Source organism: Bemisia tabaci, chromosome 10 (genome assembly GCF_918797505.1).
Source record: "Bemisia tabaci chromosome 10, PGI_BMITA_v3".
Taxonomy (NCBI): domain Eukaryota; kingdom Metazoa; phylum Arthropoda; class Insecta; order Hemiptera; family Aleyrodidae; genus Bemisia; species Bemisia tabaci.
Window position 1 is genome coordinate 21,783,434 of NC_092802.1, and position 24,968 is coordinate 21,808,401.

The following is a 24,968-nucleotide window of genomic DNA, read 5'->3' on the forward strand; positions in this document are numbered from 1 at the left end:
ATAAAGAAGTTTTATCAAGTTAAAGTTAAGGTTAAGGTATCAAAAGTTCAATTTTAAAAAGAATATTCAGTAAATTTTAATGCCTTATGTAAGGAATACTTTTTTGACGAAAATTGTTGTTCCACCATGAGTAAAACTAACTATGGTTTAATACCTCTAAAATTTCCAACGTCAACAAAGAACATATTATTCAGAAATTCAACGGAACTTCATTGCATTTGCACTCACCCTTGGAAGTTTTGGAAGAAGTAGTAAATCATGAATCTCACAATAAAAACTGACAAATCAAGTCAGACCTGTCCCTATGCGTCAGTCTCTTCAATGAGCTTATGCTGGTATAGGTTGGAATTTCTGAGAAGAAGGGCTGAAAAAAAGGTGTAAGGGAGGGGGGGGGGGGTATTGTAGCTGTAACTTGGAAAATGATAAATTTCAGTTTCGGTGGTTCTTGTTTATCTGAGTAAAATTTCATGCAAGGAATACATATTTCTATACTGTGAGGATGTTTGAAGTAGTTCCTGTTTCCTTAATTTTGTCCTATTTTTCAAGTGTCCTACAAAGTAAAAGCTATGCATCCGTCCAACTTAAGAGCCAGGGGCTAGGCAGAATGAAGACTCAACTTCCCTCTCCGAGAAATGTTTGTTCCTAACAGAATGTTTTCATTTTCTGCAAAAACATCATTATGCTATAATTTCACCAACTTCCTCCCATTGCAAGGAAAGTGCTCCAACCAAAAAAATAAATTTTCATGATAAGTTGAGTAATATGTACGTTGTTTTATAAAATTGTTAAAAACAATATTTTTCAGTTGTTGCGTGTAAAGTTTCATGTTGACAAAGGGACCTCACTTGTTCAAAAACGGAAAAAGTTTTGATATTTTGTTAAGTTGAGTATTTAAATTTTATTCTCGTTGCATTGTGTGCCTTTTGTTCTCATCTATTTTCGTTATCAAATTTGATTTGTTCTGCAATTCTTAAATTTTTATCATCGAAGGTGATAGGAAAGGTTTTACCTTTTGTCTCCTCAAAACTCAACTGGATTTAACCGTATAAATTTATGAGATTGGATTTTAATCAACTTGTTAATGTCTACAGAGATTTTTTTCTTTCACCATACATTAACTTTTAAGTATAATGGTCCAATTTTTTTTTTAGCGCTACCTCAACTTCTTGTAAGGGGCTGTTCATAAATTCTGTAAAGTCAATCATGTAGTTTTTGCTCCTCATCGACCCACCCTACAATGCTTGCACCAAAATGTGCTGCGCTCGTTCTTTAAAATTTTACTCAGCTTCAGTTCTTTAAAATTTTACTCTGACAGTATCTACTGAGCAAATTCAATCGAAGCAACTTTTACAGATTAATGAAGAGGGTTTACATTGCTGTTTAGGAGAAATAATAAATCAAAAAACAAAAAAGATACATCGATGGATAAATATAGACTGTCCGTTTTGCACTTTCAACATTTAAAAATCTCCAATTCTGTTTCAATTTTTTCCAAAAAAATAATTCTGAATTTTTCTTGCAATCTTGAGTGATTTTTATAGGTAACTAAAGATTTCTCACAGAAATTATGAATAGTAGCTGTTGGTTGGTTTTCTTTCTAAAAATGAAAATATGAGCGGAGACTTTCAATGTTGTTATTTGAGATTCGCTTTTATCCTTCTGCTTCAGCTGTCGATATATTTTAGTATTTTCCCCGAAAAGTCAACGGTAGAATAACGATGAAATGTGTCTAAATGACGCTCCTTTACTCCCCCATTTCGTCCTCGGAGCATTGTGAGATCTGTGGACAAACCCTGAACTTTTCTAAAGCCTTTACAAATACATGTACTTATATAGAATACTCAGCGATATTTTTAGAGGAATTTTTTTTTTGTAATCATTTTTATTAAAATGTAAAAAAATTGTATCGAATTAATAATGTAATTTTGGGGAAGAATAAAAGAAAAATGTAAGGGTGGGAAAAACAACACGTCTGTAAAACAAACTTATTGGTAATGAGTATAATTTTGGAAGTAACGAGGATGGGACCGCTCATTAATAATCAAAATGGGAAGGTGGAAAAAATTTACCTCATTTTGTATCACTATGCATCGATCTACTTCTGTTGCGTATTAGACATTTTAATTTAGTCATCACAAATTGAATAAAATTATGCTAATTTGTCAGATGGTAACCATTTAATATGTATTGCTTTTTTTGCACAGGTTGTGCAAGAGCCAATTTCCTTTAATTTGGGCACTGACTGTGAATGTGTCAAAGGACCGTGCTTGGTAATTCGACGCCGGCTAAATTTCATTATAATCTGATGATGTAATGCTGTTTACAACCTCCTGTGCACTGTAATCTTTAAAATTTGAACTTCCTGTATGCCAATGGAACATTACGTAAGGTGAAAATTTAAGCATAATGATATATTTGTCTCATCAGAATTTTAAGTAGAACACAATTTATGTAAGGAAATTTATCGTAAGTAACTCCGAAACAAGATACGAACGTTCCCAAATGGATAAATTCAAACTTCCTGCTCATTAGAGAAAAACTATAATCTTTTTGGGTTAAATTGCACACTAAGCTTTACTGTAACTGTCCCTGCAGTATGAAAATATGGCGAACTCAATCTCCGCGCTTTGGCTCAGCTGCCACACATTGTGTACACTTTGATAATGAAGGAAGCTACACTCTGCACTACTATATTGTAAAGCCTGGCCAAACTGTTGTAGAGCGCGATTTGACTCGAGCAGACACTGGCTTTTTCTGTGAGGGGGAGATACAAATTTTTTGTAACCAATGCTAGATAAAACTGTTAATATTTCGAATAGGAGTCCATGTCAGTCATTCTCTTTGTGCTAATTGTGTTCCTTGTGAAATTTTAAAGAAAATATGTCACAATGCTAAAATTCATATCTTGTCTGGTGGTCTATTTCGAGGAAAAGAGGGCTGAAAAGTGATTTTTGCAGCAATTTTTGGTTGCTACATCAGACCAGAGTCTGAGGAGAACCCTTTCCTGACTGGTCACAGAGACTACTCTAAAAGAATCAAATTCTCTCAAATGATCACAGCATCAACACACAAACTATGGCAGGCACACGTCTCTATATGAAAGCACATCCAAGAAAGCAGAAAAAAATCACTCACAACCCCACTTTTCTCGTCTTTGGCACCTAAAAATTCCGATATTAGAAGCTCATCATACTGATGAAGTCATCAAGAACATTATACTAAGCATTAATGAATTTACCCAGCCGTGGATTCCTTAGTTTCCATGCAGGGTCCTTTGGCATTCTACAACTTAAGTTCATTACAAGGTTTTATTTCTGTTTCACCAATTCTTAATGTCTCGATGTTACTTCATTTTGTGTCACTTCTATGCTAGCGATTATTCTCTTGCCTTCTAGTAACTTTCAACTTTCATAAAGGAACTGAAAATATATATTTTGTCACCCTCCATTGGGTTCTTTTAAAGCCAATCTGGAAACATTCTCCTTTGTATATCATTGCAAATAAATTATACAGGGTATCTACAGGTCTGAATAGCAAGCCTGGCACCTACAGCATGGAAGTCGGTACCGCAAGTTCCACACTGAATCTGCTCTGATTCATGGACTGAATGATCAGTTTGCGCACCTAAAGTGGCATCCTTAAGAGGAGCTTCACACGGACCTCATAATTCCTACAATAAATTACCTTTCAGGGATGTTTCACGAATGCATATGTGTTTCGCAAAACCACGCCTAAGATTCTTCTAAATGAAGCAATATCTAACTTATCTGAGGCTCCTAATTTCTGCTCAAATGAATCATGTACCATACATTTCTTCAGACTGAGAATTCTCATAAATCTATTTTTATCAGAGTAAACTATCACTATTTTTTAATATTTAGTATTATCTGTTATTAATTCAACTCCTCATGCTTGTCCTTCTCTTTCTATTTTTTTTTTAAACAAAGATAAATATGTTTGAACCAATTAGAGCGAAAGGGGCTTCAGTTCTTTGCATTGTAATTGCGGTTGAAACTACTGTTTTTCTAACCCTAATACAGACAAAACTTAGAGGAATACGTTTGACCATTTTTGAGTCATTGAATAAACGGTTAAGTAAGATGTAGCAACAATGCAAGCAAACCACCTCCTGCTCTTTCCCTCTCATCCTAACCTCAGTTGCCTTTTGTTGTTTCATTTAATAATGATGTATTCCAAGAAATTCTGTCTGCTGGATTTGAACATTTAACGCACCATTCTCAAAGAAATTGTAAGACTGACCGTGCTTTAATTTTTTTTTTTGAAAGATGTTTATATTGTCTGTGCAATTCATTGTTGAGTGTTTCATTTTCATTGTTTTTACAGGGTGGAACAACTTTGTAACCTTCAAGTGCACTTCTAGTTTTTTTCTGTATCCACCTGTCATTATTAATAAAAAATATACAAGATTTTTTTGAAATCTATTTTAAAGTTGAAACTACGCATTATTCTTACTTCTTTTTATCACCTTGATTACATTTTAATGGTGCTCTTGCATATGCCAAAGATTTGCGATTTGAGTCCTTGTCCATTTTTAAACTTTTGCGAGAAACATGATGGTGCCATTGTTTTTCTCCGGAGCGAACTCAAGAGAACCTCTTAAAGTTAAGATTGTAATAGAAAGGATCCCTCTTGCAATGCTGAGAGTCCACCTCTGAATCCAGTTTAACTCTCCATGCATAGATAAGGATCAAATCCATTAGCAGAGTTGCCACTTTGTTTGGGGACTGCAAGGCTAGAAAGGTAATTATAAAAACACTCGGGCAGAATTTCAAACCACGATGTTTGTTTGTTTAAAAAGTAAAAAAGGAACAGAGATTTTGAAACACTGTAACAGATATATGTAATTTCATTGGTGATAAAAAGCTTGCAGGGTTTTTGTGAAATAAGAAATAATGACACAGCTTACAATGATTTGCCTAAAATCTTTATTTTGTTAAAGATTTGATGACGCTGAAAAATTGCCCTAGAAAACAACTGAGTACTTAAAAGATAGGAGTGAAAAAATTTACTCTAAAAGACGACCTGTATGTAATCAATACAGAAAAGATTGTAAAAAAGTACCAAGATTTTTTGTTAAAAAATACATAGTAAATCAATAAATATATCACAAAATTGAATGATTAGCTATATAAATAATAGCATCCTGACGCTGGTATCTCACTGTTGATAATAAAACTTACTGAATATTTTGGCATGAAATTTTTTATTGTACAGCCTGTGGCTAGTAGACCACTGGACAGGGTAAGATAATGAGCACTACAGCACATGTTTTTTCAACAGAACTCAAGGTAGAACACATTAAACATTTTAAAAATGTATAAAATTAACTCATAAGTGAGAAATAAACGTTCATAGTTTACATTATCAACAGAAAAGTCGAACAATCCGCTCGTGATAAAACCAAAATCAATCCAAGCCAAATTGGGCAATGAAATCAACCTGTATGTTAGGCAAATAACCAGAGCTTACTTTCATGCACCCTTCTTTCCTCTTTTGATACAATATACTCTTAATGTTGTAGAAAAACAAATAGTACATAGAAAAATTCTTCCATTGTAAAATAAACCAAAATTAGTTCAGTGCTCGATTTACTTCGAGTGGACACAGGTTTCTCAGTGAGCAGGAAATGCAAATGAAAGTAGACAAAAGCCGTAATTTTCCAGCTTGTGCGCTGAATATGGTAAGTGTTCATGATGCGTTCAACGTATTCTACACTAAATTTTGATGAGAAAAATGTATTGTGTCCAGTGTCATACCCTCATACCCTGACTAGCGGTCCATTCAAAGTGGAACTTAGAGTTCTCAGAAAATTTTTTATTATTAAAGAAATCTTGGAATTTCCTTGAGCTTCATAATTAGAGTAAAATGTATTCAGAAAATCTGCAACAGAAAAAGTATGATTAAAATTAGTGCAAGAGAATATTACACTTGATCACATTTTAATTTTTTCTTCTTATGAGGCTGCTGTGCTTCTGGGCCCTCTGCAACATCCGATCGCCACTTATTGCAATCTTGCTGATGCAAATCGCACATTATGGATACCATTAATGCCAATTAAGTGCAAACTCTTAGAATTTTCACTGATTTGTCTCAGGTCCGCCATGCTATCTTTCGTGTAATCGAGTTCACCGCTTAGAGATGATCGATTTTTAAATTTTTATTTTTTCCTGATGGATGGAGGCTTTATTTTCATTTTGATCGTAGAAAGCTGATTTCATAACTTGTTGCATTTTTTTTAGAGGTTACCGGAGGTTTAGTTCTTTACTTAAATTTATGAAAAGGCTACTGACTTTTAGTTAATTCCAATCGCTTACTTCCATTTCTACCTCAAGACTTAGTTTTGTGTATAAAAAAAGTTCTTTGTAGGAACAGCGTATCGTCACCTTCCGCCGAGGTATCAGAAGCGCTATTCAAGATTAGATGCTTCGTTGCTGGACATCTCAATACAATGTTAATTTTTTCTTTAAAACTTTTGCCCGTACTTTCATGGAAATTTCAAGGACGATCTTGATGACATAAGAAATGTTATTTTTTACAAGAATGGACCCGTGTAATTTGGCCAAACTTGTCTGATTTTTGCGTGAGATCAGATGAAAAATCAGTGAAGTTTTCGGTTGAAAATGTTCTCGATTCTCTGAGTAAAAATTAAATTTGGGAAGAAAAATTTGGTAACATTGAAATTTAGTTACCTTCTTTTGAGAGGGGAGCGATGAACTTATAATACAAATGAATTTAGGAATTACCTGAGTGACGAGACCAGCTGCAATAGTTGACCCAGAAACCCGAAGCATAATGCGGCCAAGCTGCTTGATATCCTGATATTTCTCTAAACAGATTGGACGAGAAGTTTCTATGACAACAAGAGCACTTGTGTTTTTCACCAGACAGCGCGGCTTTTTCTTCACCACAGCTCCTGAGCTCCGATTCAATTCTGCATTGATTCGCTTGATTGTTGCTGGCTCCATCACATTGTGACAATGCACTATCACCTGAAAAAGTTAAAGCGGTAAATTTTTAGACAGCAAAGAAAATAATTTCAAGAGCCTGAAACCATAATAGGTGAATTATCCTTCTCAACTTACGGTATTTGGATGCATTTGCACAAAAAAAATCTCTACATTGGATGATTTGAAAAAAATTAGAGCTGCGCAGTTTATCTGACTTTAATTGTAATTTAACTGTGGTATTGTAATTGAAATTCCTGCGATATTCGTGCAAGGGCATGTTGTTTCAACAGTAGCACATTGTTTGCCTCTAGCAGTAAAAAAAATGTTTTAAAAATTAAATTGAAGCTGAGAGTATTATAAATGCAACGGTGTATTTGGATTTTATCTAGCATTGATAGTTGCTGGGAAAAATCAAATCGCGCCGGACTTTCCAAATGACCCTTAAATTTAAATCGCTACTAGAGGATGCAAATGAATTATTTATCTGAGGTATGGAGAAGAGGGAAAACAAAATAAAATTTTTTATTCACTCCAGCCTTCTCAAGATTAGTAAAACAAAGAATAAAACAGGAATACTTTTCAGCCTCATTATTTCATTGAATCATTAAGAAAAAAGCTTTCATTTAATCGAACTTGAAAATTAATGAGATCAACTGCATTGGTTATAGATATTCTGAGGAAAAACTTTAACTCACAGGAAAACCTTTGGTGATTGGGACTTGGATATTGAATACGACAATGCGACACTCAAACTTGGATGTGACAGCTACTGGTTGTGAAGGATCAGACAGAACACTTCCAATTGAAATATTCTGAATGTCAAAATTAGCAAGTGTTATACTGACACTGTCTCCTGCATAAACGGTCTGAATAGGAAGTTCATCGATCGTCAAACCTGAAATTAGAAATTTACGGAGTTATGGTTTTTATCATTCTCCTTAAATTTGTTGCAGTTAAAATCACGGGAAATCACAGACGGAATCTTATAATTTTGCCTCCAAACTTTTATTTTTGCTAATATCTTTCTGAGTAGGTTGATCAAACTAAAGAACTATAGACAATGGAAAAGAGCATACTTCCAATTTGGGTCCTACCGATCATAATACCTCTTTCTAAAACTTTATTGATAGAGAGTGGTGTAATTTTAAATGTAGATGGACCTTATTATTTTGCTCAAAAAGTTATTTCTTCGGAACACGTCATTCCTGAAATTATGTAAAAAGAATCAGTGGAAAATTTGCCTTATATTCATACAATTGTGCCATCTGTCTTACTGGAATGACCCTCGACCATGAGACTGAAAAAAAGAACATTGCAAGGACAAAATAGCTACAATGAGGCATACCTTTTACGGTCGCTAATTCATTCTGTGGCTGAACTAGCACTTTATCGTTCACTAATAGAGCACCAGTTTCTATTTGACCTGAGACGCAAAATCCAGAGCCAGTCCCTTTGTATATATCATTGACAGTCATTCTAAAAGGCTTTTCGATTGATCTCTCTGGACATTTGAAGTTCTCTAGAAAATGGAGGAGGAATTATAAAAGGAAATTATTAAATTTATCTGATGTTCAATGACTCTAAATTGATTAGTCAACTTGAAATATTTAGGTCTCATAAAAGAATGCAAAAGCTTTTGGAAAAACTTAGTTTCTTAGTTTTTAATTGGTTTTTGACACAAAACATATAAACTTAGACGAAAGGAATCCGGTTGTCAATGATGATGGTGAGACAAACGGAGTCTATTTTGACGAGTGACATTATACCATCTGTCAGCAGGATAATTTTTTATTTAAAGTGAGGTTAAGCTTCAGCAACTTTGACAGTTATTTTTTTCACATTACTTGGGTTACATGGAAAGGAGGAAAATCGTCATTTCATAGACGAAAGAACGTTTTTACATTTCAACATTGCAAAATATTCATTCACAATATCCATTTTTACTAAGAAACTTTTAATCGAAAAATTTCACTGTTTTATCTTCTATCAAGAGGCAAAAATCAGTCAAATTTTGGATGGATATTGAAGAATCTCACTCTCGTAATATAGTAAATATTTGAGCCAATTTTATAACTTTGAAACAAAATTACATTTCTTTGTCTGGGAAACAATAAAATAATTATATCTCCTGATTGTTTGCGGTTTTTGCAGATGAATTCAAACCAATTTCAGGATCTTTATTTAAGAAGTTAAATTAATGTGATAAATAATTTAAAAATGAGGAATCTGGTTTCACTACTGACTCAAAAAAAGAGGGATAAGAACAATTAATGGAAAATATGTGGCAACAATGAAATTACAGAAATACCTATCTCATTTTCAGGGTTTGAAAACTTCTACTCCCTTTCTATTCCATCAAAGGAAAATGAACCGATGCTACTGCTTGAAATTTCCACAGAATTAAGCATTTTTCAATTTAAAAAATGCAGTAAATATGACAGGAAGTTCGTAACATTGCAGACCAAGATTTGCATTCCTGCAGTTTTACTGTCGATGTGTTTCTCAGTTTAAAAGGGACAGAGAATGAATGTGTACTTGTACAAAAAACAACTTTTGGAGAATAAATTTGAGAGGATAAATTAGCAAAAGAGGGAGGTTAAAAATATTTTCCGAATTTCTTTTGGATAGAAAACATGAGTATGAAAACATGGAAGCTAAAGTAAGGAGAGAAAGTAGGTGGCAACTAGTATTTATAACTACCTAAAACATCTAATAAAGTTGGTCCTTGGTACCACGCAAACTGCGGGTCATTGGAGCGAGTTGTCAAATTTTCCCCACTCATGCCAGAACAAGGGACATAACATACATCTGAATCTTTAAATCCTGCTTGCTTCAAAAAGTTTTTCAATAGTGCTACGATTTCATTAAATCGATCTTCTGACCAATTCACTGTGTCTAGTTTATTGATAACAACTCCAAGCTGAGTGACTCCTAAAAACATGGGCACAAAAAAAAGGACTTAGTGGGTTACAAGTAAACAAGATGAATATATTTTGAACATGTTCCAAATAATGAAGAACAACGTAATTAGCGAAAAAAATTGATAAAATAACGACTTAATCTGAGGGGAAAGGCTGCACTAAAATACAATAGATAAAAAAAAAAGAAAAAAAGGAAAAAAGAAGAAGAAGAAGAATGAGACGTTTCGAAATAATCGATCTTGCAGTAATAGCAAATCACCGACTCAATTTTTGATTTTTCCCCAGTTGAAGTTCTAACTGTTCCAGTTTTTTCTTTTATATTTGTTGTATTTTAATGCGGCATTCCCCAGACAACGTTGTTGTTTTATTAAAAATAATGATAATTCAAGGTTCATTTAAAGATTGGATGGAATCGTACGGCTAATACAAAATTCAATTTTTTTTTTTTTTTTTTTTACTACTTCAAATAGCCCACAAGGGCTAATCCTGCACTTTACTCCCGTCCCCCTCCGTCCCTACAACCAGCCCCAGGCAACCATTGTTTGAGACCATCAAACTCAGGTCGCCTGGCCGGGAATCGAACCCGAGATCTCCCGATCATAGAGCTAGCACTACAACCACAACACCATAGGAGGTCAACAAAAGTCAAGGTTTTTAAGTTACTCAATTGGCTGAAATCCAGACTCATCGAAATGCATAGTAGTGACCATCTAGGGGTAAAAGAGATTTGAATTCTCTGACTTTTCCCTGACTCCAAAGTTTCTGCACTTCTTTACTTTCCCTGACCTCCGAGAGAAACTTCGACTTGGATTGTTTTCTTGAAATTACATTGACTTAAATTAAACTTGGGATAAAATTCCATTTCCTCCAGAGTCGAAATATGGTAAAATGCACTGTTAAGTTATTTGTACTCTTTTGCAAGGCATGAGATCCGTCTGCTGAACTGATGTGCTATTTGCGAAATTCCCTGACTTTTCTGGGTCACTGTAAACCTGACCTCTTGGGGTTTTCGGCAATCCGGAAAACCTAGAAAATCAGGAAACTTACTGCGACACAGGAAAGGGAGACCTTGAAAGAAAACATTGAATGTTCATACCTAAAGATCTGATCAGAAGTGCATGTTCTCGTGTTTGGCCTCCGCTTTCGAAACCAGTTTCGAACTCCCCTTTTGTTGCGTCCACAACCAGCAACGCGACATCTGCTTGAGTTGCACCTGATTAACCAAATTAGATAGAACACATAAGAAAAGATAATATGAGGTCTTTACATTGATGATTAAATCCTGGTTGCTCATCGAGGACAATCCTTTTGATAACTTTCAGAAAACATTCATGTAGTACCTACCTGTGGATGGATTAAAAAACATTCATTAAAGTTCACATGAGTTTTGGCTATTTAATTTCCATATAATCAGTTTGTCTCATAGTTTTGACTTAGGAATTCAAATAAGATGTTTAGCGTCTCCGATGTTTTATCATTTTGAAGGAACAAAGGCTTTAAAGAGTTGAAAGCAAAGGAACAATTGAGAGTCCTCTTCTAAGCTAAATTAAATAGTTTCAGAAACGCAAATTATTTCATTACATCTGTTCACTGAACATTGGCCCTGTTGGCGAGTGTCCTGGGCAACACTGAGAAGGCTCTTGTTAATGTAAAATGCATCTGAATTGATAGAAATATCTAATGAGCGAGAACGGTTATCAAACAATTTTGCTTCAATGAATTCGTCATAATTTTTGCTTTGATCATGTGTACCTGTTATCATGTTGGGAATGAAATCCTTGTGGCCAGGAGCATCCAGAATCGTAATTGTTTTTGTTTTCGTTTCTAACTGGGTAAACCCAATATCCATCGTAATACCTCGGTTCCTGAAAAAAATCAAAATAACGATTAAAGTCTTCAATTTTCAAACCCAACAATTCATAGAATGAGAGTTGACCCCTCTCAAGGCCAACTTTCATTCTATTGAAATCACGGTTTTAGAGGCTAGCTTTCTTTCCCTTGCAAGTGCTGAATCACAAAACTACTATGTCCCCTGACCAATTTGCGATCCATCCCATCGAATCGCTTTATGTTAAGCGCTACATTACGTACTTACGTAGCGTAACTTTACATACTTACTAAGCGTTTAACTTTACTCTTAGGATTTCATATATTATAGAGTATCATAAGCTTGATAATCTTACTGAGCATTAAGAAACAAAGTTAAAGTCTCCGAGTACTTTCTGGGTGTTATAGATTTACACTTTGTGACTTTGGTTGGTGGAGTTTAACAATACTAGGTATGGATTAAAAAGAAAGACGATACATTTTCTGATTCAACCTGATTTTCAAGGTTTAAAATAAGTGTACAGATTTACCAAGAATCAACGATTTAGAGGTTCAACATATGCTACAAATTTCAACAGTTTCCCTGATGGCTTCTTCTATAGTCAAAGCTAAAATTTACTCATCAAAGCTGCTTTGACATGGTTAAAAAATAGATATTAAAGTATTTCTAAGTGTACTTAATGCATATCATATCAGGCGTGCTGAGCTTTTTATTTTTCAGAAGTACAAAGCCACATCCCTGTGAATATTGAAAATTTACCAAAACCACACAGCTTTGTTACTTCTTTTCATTCTCTCTTAAAGGATTTTGTCCACCATTAAAAGGATATTGGATGCACCCATGGGAAGTTTATAAATTTTTCCAAATTCAAGTATTTTTAAGTGCAAAATAAATTCACTTTCCTGGTTTGACCAAAGTTCAAAGGTTTTTTCGAGAGGATGAAGCTATTGCCTTTCTAAAAATCTAATTTTACAACCTGACTTCAACGTTTAAATGAATTGAACTCACCTCTCTTCTCCTGTTTCATCCATAATCCACGCATAGATGAAAGATTGTTTTCCAAGTTTCTTGCTTTCTTGCTCGTACTTGTGGAGAACTTTTGACGACACTAGACCCATTTTAACCATCAGGTGGCCAACCAGTGTGCTTTTACCAGCGTCCACGTGTCCTACGACAACCATATGGAGGTTTTCTTTGCTGTCACCACGATCCTCCATCCATTTCTCTTTGACATTGCTAGGCAATACAAGGGAAAAAAAATTAACGTCCATTTACAATTGTTCACAAAAAAAGATCAAGAAATAAAAATTGATTCAGTACGATTAGGGGATCATTCCTATCAACGTTCTAATTATGGCCTGGTTATGCTTGCTATCATCAGCGGCATTGCCGAGAAATCCTCCAGTTTTGACTTTAGGCATTACAGCATATGTTTCATCATTTAAAAATTTCCTGAACGCCATACACCTTAAACTCATCATAAACTATTAAAATTAACTCATAAATGAGAAATAAGCACTTAAAGTTTGCATTACATACAATAAATTCCAACTTCTTGCTCGCAAAAACCATAATCGATGAAAGTAAAATTAGAAATCAGCCTATACGTTAGTCGCAACTAGCAGCTTGCTGAAGAAGACAGACACGAGTCTATCAAAACATATATCTGTTAAAAATAAAGTAAAGGGATTAATGAGTTGTAAAATTTTTGCGAATTTTATTTAACTGTACGTAGAGCAAATAAACCAGAACTTTGATTCACACGTGTTTCCCCTTTCTTCTGGTACAAAGTATCTTTCATTTTGTAAAAAAAAAAAAAAAAAGGGCGAGCACATATGGGACCTCAGAGTCACTTTTTTGTATAAAGAGGGAGTATTTATCATGGTTTGAGTGAGGTTTAATGTATCTGCAGCTCAAGGACTTACAAGTTCCTGGCGAGTTTTTCAAATTTAGGTACAGATTTTTCTTCTTGACTTTTGCCGTCAAAAGGGCTGGATCTTCCTGACGCTGGTGACTGAGGTCGAGGAGAATGAAAGCCATCTTTTAGGTTAAGTTTGGAGCCGCCTGGAAGAGACAAAAAAAAATAACAAAACTTCATTTAAGAATGAATAACACGTAATTTTGAAATAAATCTTTTCTGCGAGTTTTTATTATGGGCTCTGCATATAGTAACTAGGCTGCTGCATTGTAATCATCTATTTGAAATATTTTACATTTTGATGACTAAAGCGCAAAACCACGTATCTCCAGACCTCCTGTCATATTTTACGTTTTCTTCGGAAAACTAGCCAATGAATTTCTAAAAGATTTCCTTGATTTTTCTTCTCTGTGAGCAGAATATTCAGCATTTATTTCAAGCTACAAAGTTGGTTTGTTTCCCTTCAAAAAAATAAAATGAAAACAGAAATTTTGGAAAACGACGATGGAAATTTTTGATTGGAGAGCAAACCACACTCTTGCTATTGATATGCGCATGACAACTAGGTTAGACCAGTACCAACTAGGTTAGACCACGGGCAGTAAAGGACTACGCACGTTACACCAAGAGATTTCCGGTTGACTAAATTTTGATATATGATGCTCCTTGCAACTTTCTGAGCTCAATGAGCTTCTAAAATCTAACTCTCTGAACTTTCAGTATTTGTCTTCCTCTACGTTTTGCTAATTTCTGATGAATTAGTCTTATTAGGAGATTCTGCTAGATTTCTCGGTTTTTGTAAACTGAGGTGTCTTATAATGTAGAATCCCATCATTTACTTATCATTTTTCATTAATTTGTTACTCGTTCACATCTTCTGGGGGATCAGGATTCGGAATCAGAAGAGATACAGTATGAGCGAGCTCATTTTGATACACTCAAGGGGATTATAGACACCCCCCCCCCCCCCCCCAAGTCTGAATAGGAATTTTTTGTTGTGATGTTAAGTAGGTTTTTTTTTAAATCAAATAACACAAGAATAAAAAATGACTAACCTGACTGATTTGGAACACTGAAACCCTTGATTATATTAGATGCTTTACTGGGCGTTGCGACGGTGATCGTTGGAACAGTAGCCTCTGCAGGAATGCTCTCATCACTAGGTGCTGCATTGCTGGAAACTAATTGAAACATATTAAAATCGCTCAAGTACCAGGATTGTAGAAATACTGCAATTAAACCTAACTTTCAAAAATGTTACCCCACTTTCTAGGCGTGTTACGGCCCCTATTATTTACCTTTCAGGATACTTTGGACTTCAAATATTTAACAAAGGTTCCTCAACCGTTTTGCAGTGTCCGCCAAATCGTTGTTTCCCAGAAAAAGGAATGTAACTCCATTCTAAGGTTGCAAAGTTGACTCGGACAGTTAAATTTAATTTTAGCTCGCAATCATACATACATACAAAAAAAAAAAAAAAAAAAAAAAAAAAAAAATGGTGAAATTTTCAGTTAGAAATCCATGGTGAAATTTCTATTTTGAAGTGGAAATTTTGCAAGATTGAAATGAAGTTACGTTCGTTTATCTGGGAGACAATAAAATGAGGGACCTAAGTTCTGAACGCAAATTTTTTTTAAGAGGGCTATTCTTAATGACTTCATGACAAAATATAGGATTTGTCAATTAAGGCACTTCAGCATTCTAAGTGAGCAAAATTCGCAAATTTGGGGCAGTTAGGTAAGTAGGACCATAACTGTGCCAAAAGAGGATGAGCAGACACGTCTTATTCCATACATTTTCAGCATTTTGTAAATATGACATTTTCCTTGTCTCATCTGAATCTACGTTTTTTAATCTGCTATCTTCAACCTATCATTTCTTCAATTTGATTTTACATTTTCCCTTGTCAAAATTTCATGAAAAATGAAACTACCCATGCACAGAGGGGCAAAAGAGTAATCTAGAAGAAAAAATTAATTGCATCGGCAAAAACGGGAATTTTTGAACAAAAGGCCAACATCCAGAGTAAATTTTTGCGTAGAATTCAAAAATCATGTTGCCGATTGGTTCCAACTGTTGTGACAAAAAAGTAATTTTTTTGAGCAAGAGCGAAGTATTGTTTGAAGGCTGTCTAAGGATATACCCTAAATTCCTCCAAAGAAGTATTGTCGAAGGGTTATCTAAGGATCTACCTTAAATTCCTCCAAATCTACGATTTTTTACAGAGTGCATTGCGATTCAGCCATTTGCAAAGCCCCTTTGGAGTGATAATGCCTTAATCGTGAATCTGAAAGTCGATTTCGGCAAGAAATGCAGGTCTCTTAGCAATGAATGGACCAAAACATTACAAAGTTGTTAGGATAAAAAAAATCCCTCTGAAATGTTCATCAAGTTTATTCTTGCTCCTTTTCCTTTTAAAATCCAACCAGGCACTGATTATTACATATACTTAGGTTTTTTCTTTTTCCAAATTTATAATCATGGTTAAAAATGCTGCAAAAAAATGACTAAGGCATGATAAAAGGCGATTAGAGGGTACTTTTATTGTAAAAAAATTGTTAGATAATATAAAAATAAATAATTTCATTTCATGCATAAAATTATTTCAAACTTCCCGGTTAATTAAAAAGAGATTTTCAGGATTATACAGGATAAAATCTTATCGTGAGCATACCATGATTAACTGATTAGATCCTTATCAAAACTAAAAAAAAAAAAACATTTTTTGAACTACCTTTGGTTTCTCACGTATGACTTATTTACACACATTTACATGATAATGAACGTAACAAAATACAAATATTTACAGATGCAAAAATTGAATGTTGTCTGTTGATTTAAGACATGACTGAAGATGAAAGCTTGAACATATCTTTGGGGACATTTGGGCAGCCTTAACAAAAATTCATCTAAATACATTCGACAATGCCTAATTTTCTCTTGAATTTAATTTTTTTGTCAGGTTTTTTAACTTCTTAACACTTTTACACTTCTTGTGAATTTACACTTGATCACAATAAATACTCTCGTAAAATTTCAAGTTTCAGTGTTGTTTAGATTCTTGTGAACATGAGAGAAAATACGGCAATATTAAATTGCATAATTTGATTGATTGTCTTTTTCTTGAATAAAATGATTCTTAATTGAAGAAAATAATTTTTTATGATTGATATAATTTCAAGCTAATTCCTGACACAGCATGAATAGTTCCATGAATATTACAACCGTAAATAGAGAGATACTTCAAGTTTCTATCCATGGCCCGAGTGTAAAACCACATATTTTTACAGTGGAGATTTAAGACTTCCGCTCCGATTTGTACAATTTTCAAATAGGAACGAGCCAACTTCAAGGCTCGAAATTCATACTGAATACTTTGCTAGGTAACTGAAAGGAAATATTAGGAAAGTTTTCAAGAAATAATGTTGACTAGTCTTTCCATAGGAAACAATTGAGTTAGACGGAAAGTCGATAACATCACAATCGGAGATACGCTGTTTCGCACCTTGGCCATCGATATGAGATTTTAGCTGACAAACATGTCTTTCTGATGATTCAAAAAATTTAGTCGATTTAGATCACCTAGCTGATGATTAATATTTATTTGGTTCTACTCGAAAAATGTTAAAGATACATGGCTAACTTCGGAAAAAATTCAAGCCAGGAAAAATGATAAAAACACAAATTTGGCGATGGTTTCATTTCCTAAGATGGGTTAAAATTTCATCATCCGGTGATGGACAGTCGAAAAGAAACCGCTCAAGTTTAGAGGGTGTCACATTGCACAGTTGCGGCTTTCTCAATTTCTTCCAACGCCTGCAGATGATCTTCCCGAAGTTAGAATTCGAGCCAGTTTTTACCAAGTCACTGCTGTCAACGGAGTGATCTTGCCATGCACTTTGTACTGACGCACTGATCAACACAGAATCCTTGACTGTTGGTATGACAGGTTCGTTGATCATAACTTTTTCGATTGACGCAGTCAGATCAATAATATAATTGGCCTTCCCGGACTCAGAATCAAGTTCTTCTTTTGTAGCTTGATCGTCTGCTTTATCTTGATTTTTATTGCCAATGGTCAGCTTAGAAAAGTCATCTGCAGCAGTGCAGACGGAGACATGCTTGGGTCCTTCCATTAAAAATACATTCAACTCATTTAAAAAGGGTGCTTCCTCACTCCCAACAAAATCGACCAAACTGGTCGTTTTGGATGGCGGCTTCCCGTTAGCTAATTTGATGGCCTTGGGAATGCATTGATCATATTCTTTCTTTCGTTTTTTGAGGATTTTTTCAAGGTGCGCAGCAGCTTGGTCTGCCAGAGACAGAAACTCCTCACGTTTGCGCCGCTTTTGAAGCTTCATGACTTTCGAATCGGCAAAAGGTGATTTACGGAATTCTTTTGCCAGCGATATTAAGCTAGAGAACTCCGGGAGATCAGGTTTACTTTCTTCGGACGACATTCTTTGCTACAAATAAATACTGATAGGTCTGGGTGAAAGAGTTTCAAAGAGGAAGAAATTAGTGTTTCAGACGCAAATTTCAGGCTTCAAAAATTTAAAGACTAAAAAGCAGTTATGACCAATATGAAAGCCATCTTACCTTATGTTGAAGACATTAGGACAATATGATGCATTGCACAAGGATGTAAAATGAACCAGAGATGAGCACAGAGAGCATGAAACAGAAAGGAAGATAATATGAGAATAAGCTGCGATGTAAATTGAGTCAAATAAAGACAAAGATTTTCTGTTCATTGTATTGGAATTGATATACACACCTAATGATGAGATAATCATCAAAAAAGTAACCATGAGCCCAAATACATTGCCGCACTAAGGAAAAACGCCGTATAAACATTCCAGAGTTGCCAAATTTCCTCCGATAGAATGTTTTTTTTAAAAAACAAAGTTTTTAAATGAATTTGAATACATTTTGAAGTTTATGGTTTGAATAAAGTTGTTGTTTTGAATAAATTTGTTTGAAATTTTCAAAAAATTAAGATCTGATTACGAATGATATTCCCTGAAAAATTAGGGGAAAGATATTCAGATTTCCCTCAAGATTCATACTTCATCAAAGGAAATTTTCCAACACTTAAAGGCTCATTTATGTTCTTCCGCAGCACAGCGGTACAGGAACACCACTTGACTGATTGATCTATTTTATTTTGATTATGCCCTAAAGTGATAATCTGTTTCTGTGTTGTAGAGCATGAATTTGTTTCTGTTGAATTGAGTTCTGCGTTGTGAATCTTTTATTGAATAAATTAGAAAAAAAATGAACATTTGTTGAAGATTTTGAAGTCTATGACCACTGTCATTTTGTGACTGATTGTGCGCTCTTATAATTTTTATTTATTTACGGGGAGTGTTTCCCAATGCTTGAAATTAAGAAGATAAAATTACATATTGTAAAAGCGAAAAAAAATGTTCACCTGTTATTGGAGTTTTGACCCTTGGGACTTCCTGACGTTTCAAAGGCTCTGAAAAAACACAAAGGAAGTGTGATGGATAATCAAGCAAAACATTGGATTCTTCATACCATAAATAATTTAATTTAGAGCGCTGGTGGCTGGTGGGTAGGTCTTTGAATCAATTCTGGGTATTTTCAGATTTTTTGATGTGGCTTTCTTAGTCACTACTTAAATTTTGTGAGTCCTGCAGCATAGTCTATGGTAAAAAAAAGTATTCCTGCCTGAAAAAGGGTCAAGGTTGTTCTCTTCAGCTTTGAGGCAATGGATTGATGAATGGCTGAACTCGGTATTAATTCTGATCTATTTTAAAAATTTTAAACAGACAGATAAATGCTCAATTTGCTGATCTTTCTTGCAAAAAAAAAAAAAAAAAAAAAAAAAAAAAAAAAAAAAAAAAAAAAAAAAATTACTCAGACCTTAAAATGGTAGAAAAAATGATCAAAGACCAGTTAGTCTCTGACGCTCATTGTTTCAGAGATTTTGAGACTTGCTAAATGATTTCATTTTCATGAGAAATCACGGCAGTGTCCAGTCCACACTTCGGTTCTGATTTTTAGTAGGTAAGTAACAAAAATTTACTAAAATTTTAGGGCCAAAGGGGTAGTTGAAGGTAGTTCCACCATAATGTTGCCTAGGATACAATACTGTTGATGTGAAATTTTAAATTCAAAAAGTTTCACCGAGGGGTGGCAAAAACGTTGTTTACACCATTGATTGGTAAGGATTGAATGATAGAAAAATCTTCTGATCACTACTACAGAGCTCTTTTGTGGAATGGAGATGTTGCATGTGTGAGGAATTGGCGATTTGACTACTGATTTTATGTAAAAGTTCGCGAGAAACGTGATGGTGCCACTGGTTTTCTCTGAAATCAACTCCCAAGCTCACAAAAAGCTCCCAAGTTGAGGCCAAAATGGAGGGGATATCCCACACTATCCTGAGAGTCCACCTCTACATCAAGACAAACTCTCCATGCAAAGATAGGGAGCAAATACAATGACAGGGCTGCCACTTTATTTGGAGACTCCATAACTGAAAACACGGCAACCCTACTAATGTATTTGCTCCCTATCTTTGCATGGAGAGTTTGTCTTGATGTAGAGGTGAACTCTCAGAATAGCGTGGGATATCCCCTCCATTTTGGCCTCACTTTGAGAGGTTTTTTTGAGCTTGGGAGTTGATTTCAGAGAAAACCAGTGGCACCATCAGGTTTCTCGCGAACTTTTACATAAGAATCAGTAGTCAAATTGCAAATGCCTCATGCATGCAACATCTCCATTCCATTATATGAAAATCCATAGAGGCCATTTTGTCTTGTTTTCTAAAAAAAAATGTCATAACTGTAGTAGGTACTGCCTTTTGGGCAGCGATTAGCCCTTTAAAATATTCTGTCTTTCACATGGTTCAAAGTCATTGCATTTTATTAGACTGACCTCGAATCCAGTGAAATGCAGGATGGATGAGTATCGATCCTTCATTGCAACATTAACAAGCCATTTAGAATCACAAAAAAATCATCTCCCTTTGAACAATTACAAAAATTATCGTCATCATGACGGGAATTCTGTAACTAACCTAGAGTTGTTGGTGCGTTGTCATTCCTTTTCAAAATAACATCAAGAGTTTTATGCACATCGAATCCATTATTGATGACAATTTGCGAGATCGTTTCATCCGATTCAATATCACCTATGATACTCCTGATCTCATCCAAACAGGATTGTAGTTTAGCAGTTTCTAGATCGCTGAGATTTTTTACAGCAGATTCTGCGGGCGCTGACTCCGACTCTTCCTCTTCCTCCTCTTTCACAGTTTCCTGATCGTGGAAATATGCTGGTGGCTGGTTCCTACGTGAGCGGTCATAGATGAAGGCCTCTGTAAAAGCAAAAAATTCACTTGAATTTCGTGAAATTTAAAGTGAAAAAAAAGGAGCATTGAAAATGGACCACTAGACAAGGTATGAATTTCAGCATTCTGATACATGTTTCTTAACTCAAATTATGCTCTACGTGAAACTCTGGCTAAGAAACATGTATCAGAATGCTTAAATTCGTACCTTGTCTAGTGGTCCATTGATGAATAAAAAGTTCTAAAGATCAATCTAAGGGTAACCTGACATATGAAATCTTGGATCTTGGAGATCGTTTGGACCAACATACTAATGCTCCTTATGCTCCTACTAATCCTCTGAATTTCTTTGGTCTACCTACAACTCGAAAAGTGGAAGGGGGGGGGGGGGAGCAGAGTTAGTGACTGGCCTGGGGTATGGTTGAAAGGCAGAAACCAAGGTATATTGGCATGCTCAAAGGGCTCAGGGTCTCCCACGTCAATCAGCCTTAAAAAGAACAATAGATCACCTGACTCAGCATTTCAGCCGCCACTTTCCATGGTGTAGACTATATTGATGGAGCTATGAGGAAATAAACAGTTCCTGGAGCGATATTCTAATTGAGGCTAGAGAATGGCACTTTTTGCTTGTTGTATTTCAGAATCCCCACTAATATTTCGTTCATTACACAAAAATCGAACCTATGCATTTCATCAAAATTTTTCCTGGATTCTTCATAATTCAACAATATGCATTCTGCAATATTCTGGATATTACCCATTACATTTTTTCTGTAGAAATAAATTAACTATGGAGATTTTTGCACACCACAACCAGGAAGAACCCTTCTTTGGCACCAATTACTTTTGCATGCGTCTGAGAGACTGCCGGCCCGGTTGAACTGGCGGTCAGGGAGTCAGACTTAGATTCTGTGATCAACTTAAGATAGAAAAATAAATAAAATGAATAGTCTTAGGCTCTTTCTGAACAGGGTTAAAGGAGCAAAGTCTGATTTGAGCGACAAAAGACTTACGTTCACTAGGAGAGAGGATGCAATCCTCTTCTACAGAGTGTCCAAAAACTTCGTCATAATCATATTCTGAAACAGAAAATAAATTAAATGAAAAACTCAGTCTTTGAATGGTCTTGATGCGAAAGTACATGGTGAACTAGGCTGGGCATTGCAATGATTAAATAACTCCATTTTTTGGCCTTGCTCGGATCAACATGCACTTAGGGTTAGGTTGCTGGATAATCAACAGGTAGAGCTCGCACATCGTATGTTCAGACAAACGTCAAAGTATTGTTTATGTCACCATTCACCAGTAGTGCCCCCTAACTACATATATTAACCTGTTGAGTGGTGCGAATTCAGAGATAATCGGAGATTGACGTTTGTCTCAACATACGGTGCGCGAGCTCTAATACATGAACATGAAAGAGATACATGAACCAAGTTCACTTGAAGACAGATTTTAAAGATCACCTTTGAAACCTTACTAGAATACACCTAGATCGAAAAGCAATATTGATTGGTGGTTTCGAGTCTCTTGCATATGCATCCGAGAAATGCTGAGTCCAGCGTTCAGGCCCATTCATTGCACATTTGTTAAAACACCACACATCTGAGAAAGAAAATAGCCATGGTCTTTCAGAAAGATTTACAGCTTGTAAAGAATTTCTGGTGTAATGATAATCAAGTTTGTGCAAAGCACTTTCTTGAAGTTTAAGAGCACATATTGATGATTTCAGTTAGGAATGTGTGAACATAGCCAATTGTGAGGAGTTCAGGTCTACGTTTGCAAGACCATTGTACTTACCACAATATTATCAGTACCTTTAAATGAAAGAGTAATCAGGTTTCCTCTTGACCAACAGTGGGATGGGAAATTGGATAATGACTTTCAAGAAGTGAAGTCTTTGATATTTATCTGAAATACTTATTGAAAGATCGAGTTACTAACCTTCAGAATAGTCTAAAGTTCTAATATTTCGATGACGAGACATGGCAAGGCATGTTTTATATTGCAGATGAGAATCAAAATCGTTGAAGCTGGAAGCACTAAAATTTATGTAATGATCACTATAGAGGATGTAATTTTCGCTGGCGTTCACAAAATTTTTATCAAAAACTCTTCCTTCGAGAAAAAGTTCACGCACGACAACAAAACAAAATGTGGCTGGTAGGAACGTAGAAATGAAACTACTTGAACAGGGAACGAACCAGGATTCCATGATTCCGTGTCGAACCGTTGCAACATGTCTAACCGGGAGATTCAAATTTGCGGGGTTGATCTCCTGGTCCGACAGAAGTTGGTGAACATTCTTGATGTAACCAGTAGAAGTCTATGAATAAAATGTGCAGGGGAGTGTTTTTATACCTGTTTCTCTCATTTCAGAGAGAGAAAATCCTGATGCCATCCATCGCCCCCCGAGTAAATTAAATTTTCTACAAAACTTTCGTGTTCATTTCGTGGCATGTACTTAAAATTAATACTGCCGTGCTAAGGAAGAACGCCGTATGAACATTCGAGAATTGCCAAATTTCTCTCGATAAAATATGTTCATTTTTGAAGAAAGTTAGGTATGAATATTTTTCCTTTTAATTTTCAGAATCTTTAGGTAAAATTGTGAACTAAATTATCTGAAAAATTAGAAGGAAAATATTCATGAATTTACCAGGAAATTCGGCAACGCCTGAAGGTTCATACGGCGTTTTTCCTTAACACGGCAGAATAGCACAATAGAGAGTTTTCAGGTGTCTAAAATTTTGTGAAGTTCGTCGTTATAATGTTTTTGCTTGGAAAACTGAGTGCGAGGATATCCTTGGTTTCTACATTGGAAAATTATTGGAGAAAATATGACAAAATAACCTAATCTGCTATAATACATGTGTTTAAATGGAAAATGCCTCCAGATGACCACATAAGGCGGCACATTTTCTCAGTTTTAAATATATTTTTCTCCGATTTTCCACGTCAGAAAAAAAGTATGAAAAATACTGCGAACTCAGCTCATTAGGCACTCTCAAATGAAGCAATACCTACTTACAATTTTTGTGTGCAAATTCTCCATTATTCTCCTGATCTTAAAATCGCTAGCTCATTCTATGAAATATTAAGTACTCCGGAAAGTATCTGTCATTTTGGTGTCTCACTGCAAAATGGGAAAATTTTTGAATAGCGACGGAACTTTTTTCTTTGATTTCAAAACCCCGCTGTCAGCCTTACCACAGCCCGGTGCGTTTTATCGCAGTAGGTAGAGCATTACACATGCGGCGAAAATTTTGAAAAAAAATGTTCCATCCCAAAATGAGACTGAAAGCGTTGCAAACTATAACTTTCCTTCCTAATCTCAAATCCGATGTCGGCCTTGGAACTTAGGCTTTTTGTCACAGCAGAAGTTGCTATTAAGGGGGCGAGAATGCCGGCAAAATGTCTTATTGCATATTAAAGCGGACAAAAGTTACTCCGCTGCAAAAATACCTCCTGAAATAACGACGTCTTAATAAATTATCGTCAAGGAAATACATAATCTATCGGAAATACACAACATTTCTGGTCGCGTTAACTGATCGTCAAGGAAACTCTTATTGAGCGCGAAAGTTACAGTGTCATGTGAATATTTACCGGAAGTAATTCAAAGGCGGATTCTACCGCGCTGAGGAAGAACGCCGTATGAACATTTGAGAGTATTGCCAAATTTCCTCCCATAAAGTATTCTTTTTTTAAAGGAAAAATATGAATATTTTCACTCGATTTTTTCGGGAACTTCAGGAGAGATTGCTGCGAACAAAATTATCTAAAACATTGAGAGAAAAATAGTCATAAGTTTACTAGAAAAGTCATCTTTTATCAAAGGAAATTTGGCAACGCCTGACGGTTTATACGGCGTTTTACCTTAGCACGGCTTCAAAATCATAAGTTGAAAACCACTGACGCCGCAAGTTCGAATAATCGCGTCAAATGTAGTGCGGCCCAAGTGCGGCCGGCGCGGCGCGGCGCTGAGCTGGGCTAGCGCGTACGGCGCGCG

General features: G+C 35.4%; 1 protein-coding gene across 1 annotated transcript; it reads right to left on the reverse strand.

The window, feature by feature from the left end:
* Positions 1 to 4,929: 4,929 nt before the first annotated feature.
* On the reverse strand, positions 4,930 to 23,133 carry HBS1 (translation elongation factor EF-1alpha (GTPase) HBS1). Its single transcript, XM_019052609.2, has 14 exons — positions 22,901 to 23,133; positions 21,970 to 22,035; positions 20,684 to 20,983; positions 19,070 to 19,117; positions 14,691 to 14,816; positions 13,643 to 13,781; positions 12,726 to 12,953; positions 11,642 to 11,754; positions 10,986 to 11,102; positions 9,669 to 9,899; positions 8,314 to 8,487; positions 7,664 to 7,863; positions 6,765 to 7,010; positions 4,930 to 5,901 (listed from the first exon to the last, which is right to left on the reverse strand). The coding sequence occupies exons 1-14, from the start codon at positions 22,941 to 22,943 to the stop codon at positions 5,893 to 5,895; spliced, it is 2,040 nt and encodes a 679-aa protein (XP_018908154.2). The 5' UTR covers positions 22,944 to 23,133; the 3' UTR covers positions 4,930 to 5,892.
* Between the last annotated feature and the right edge of the window lie 1,835 nt (positions 23,134 to 24,968).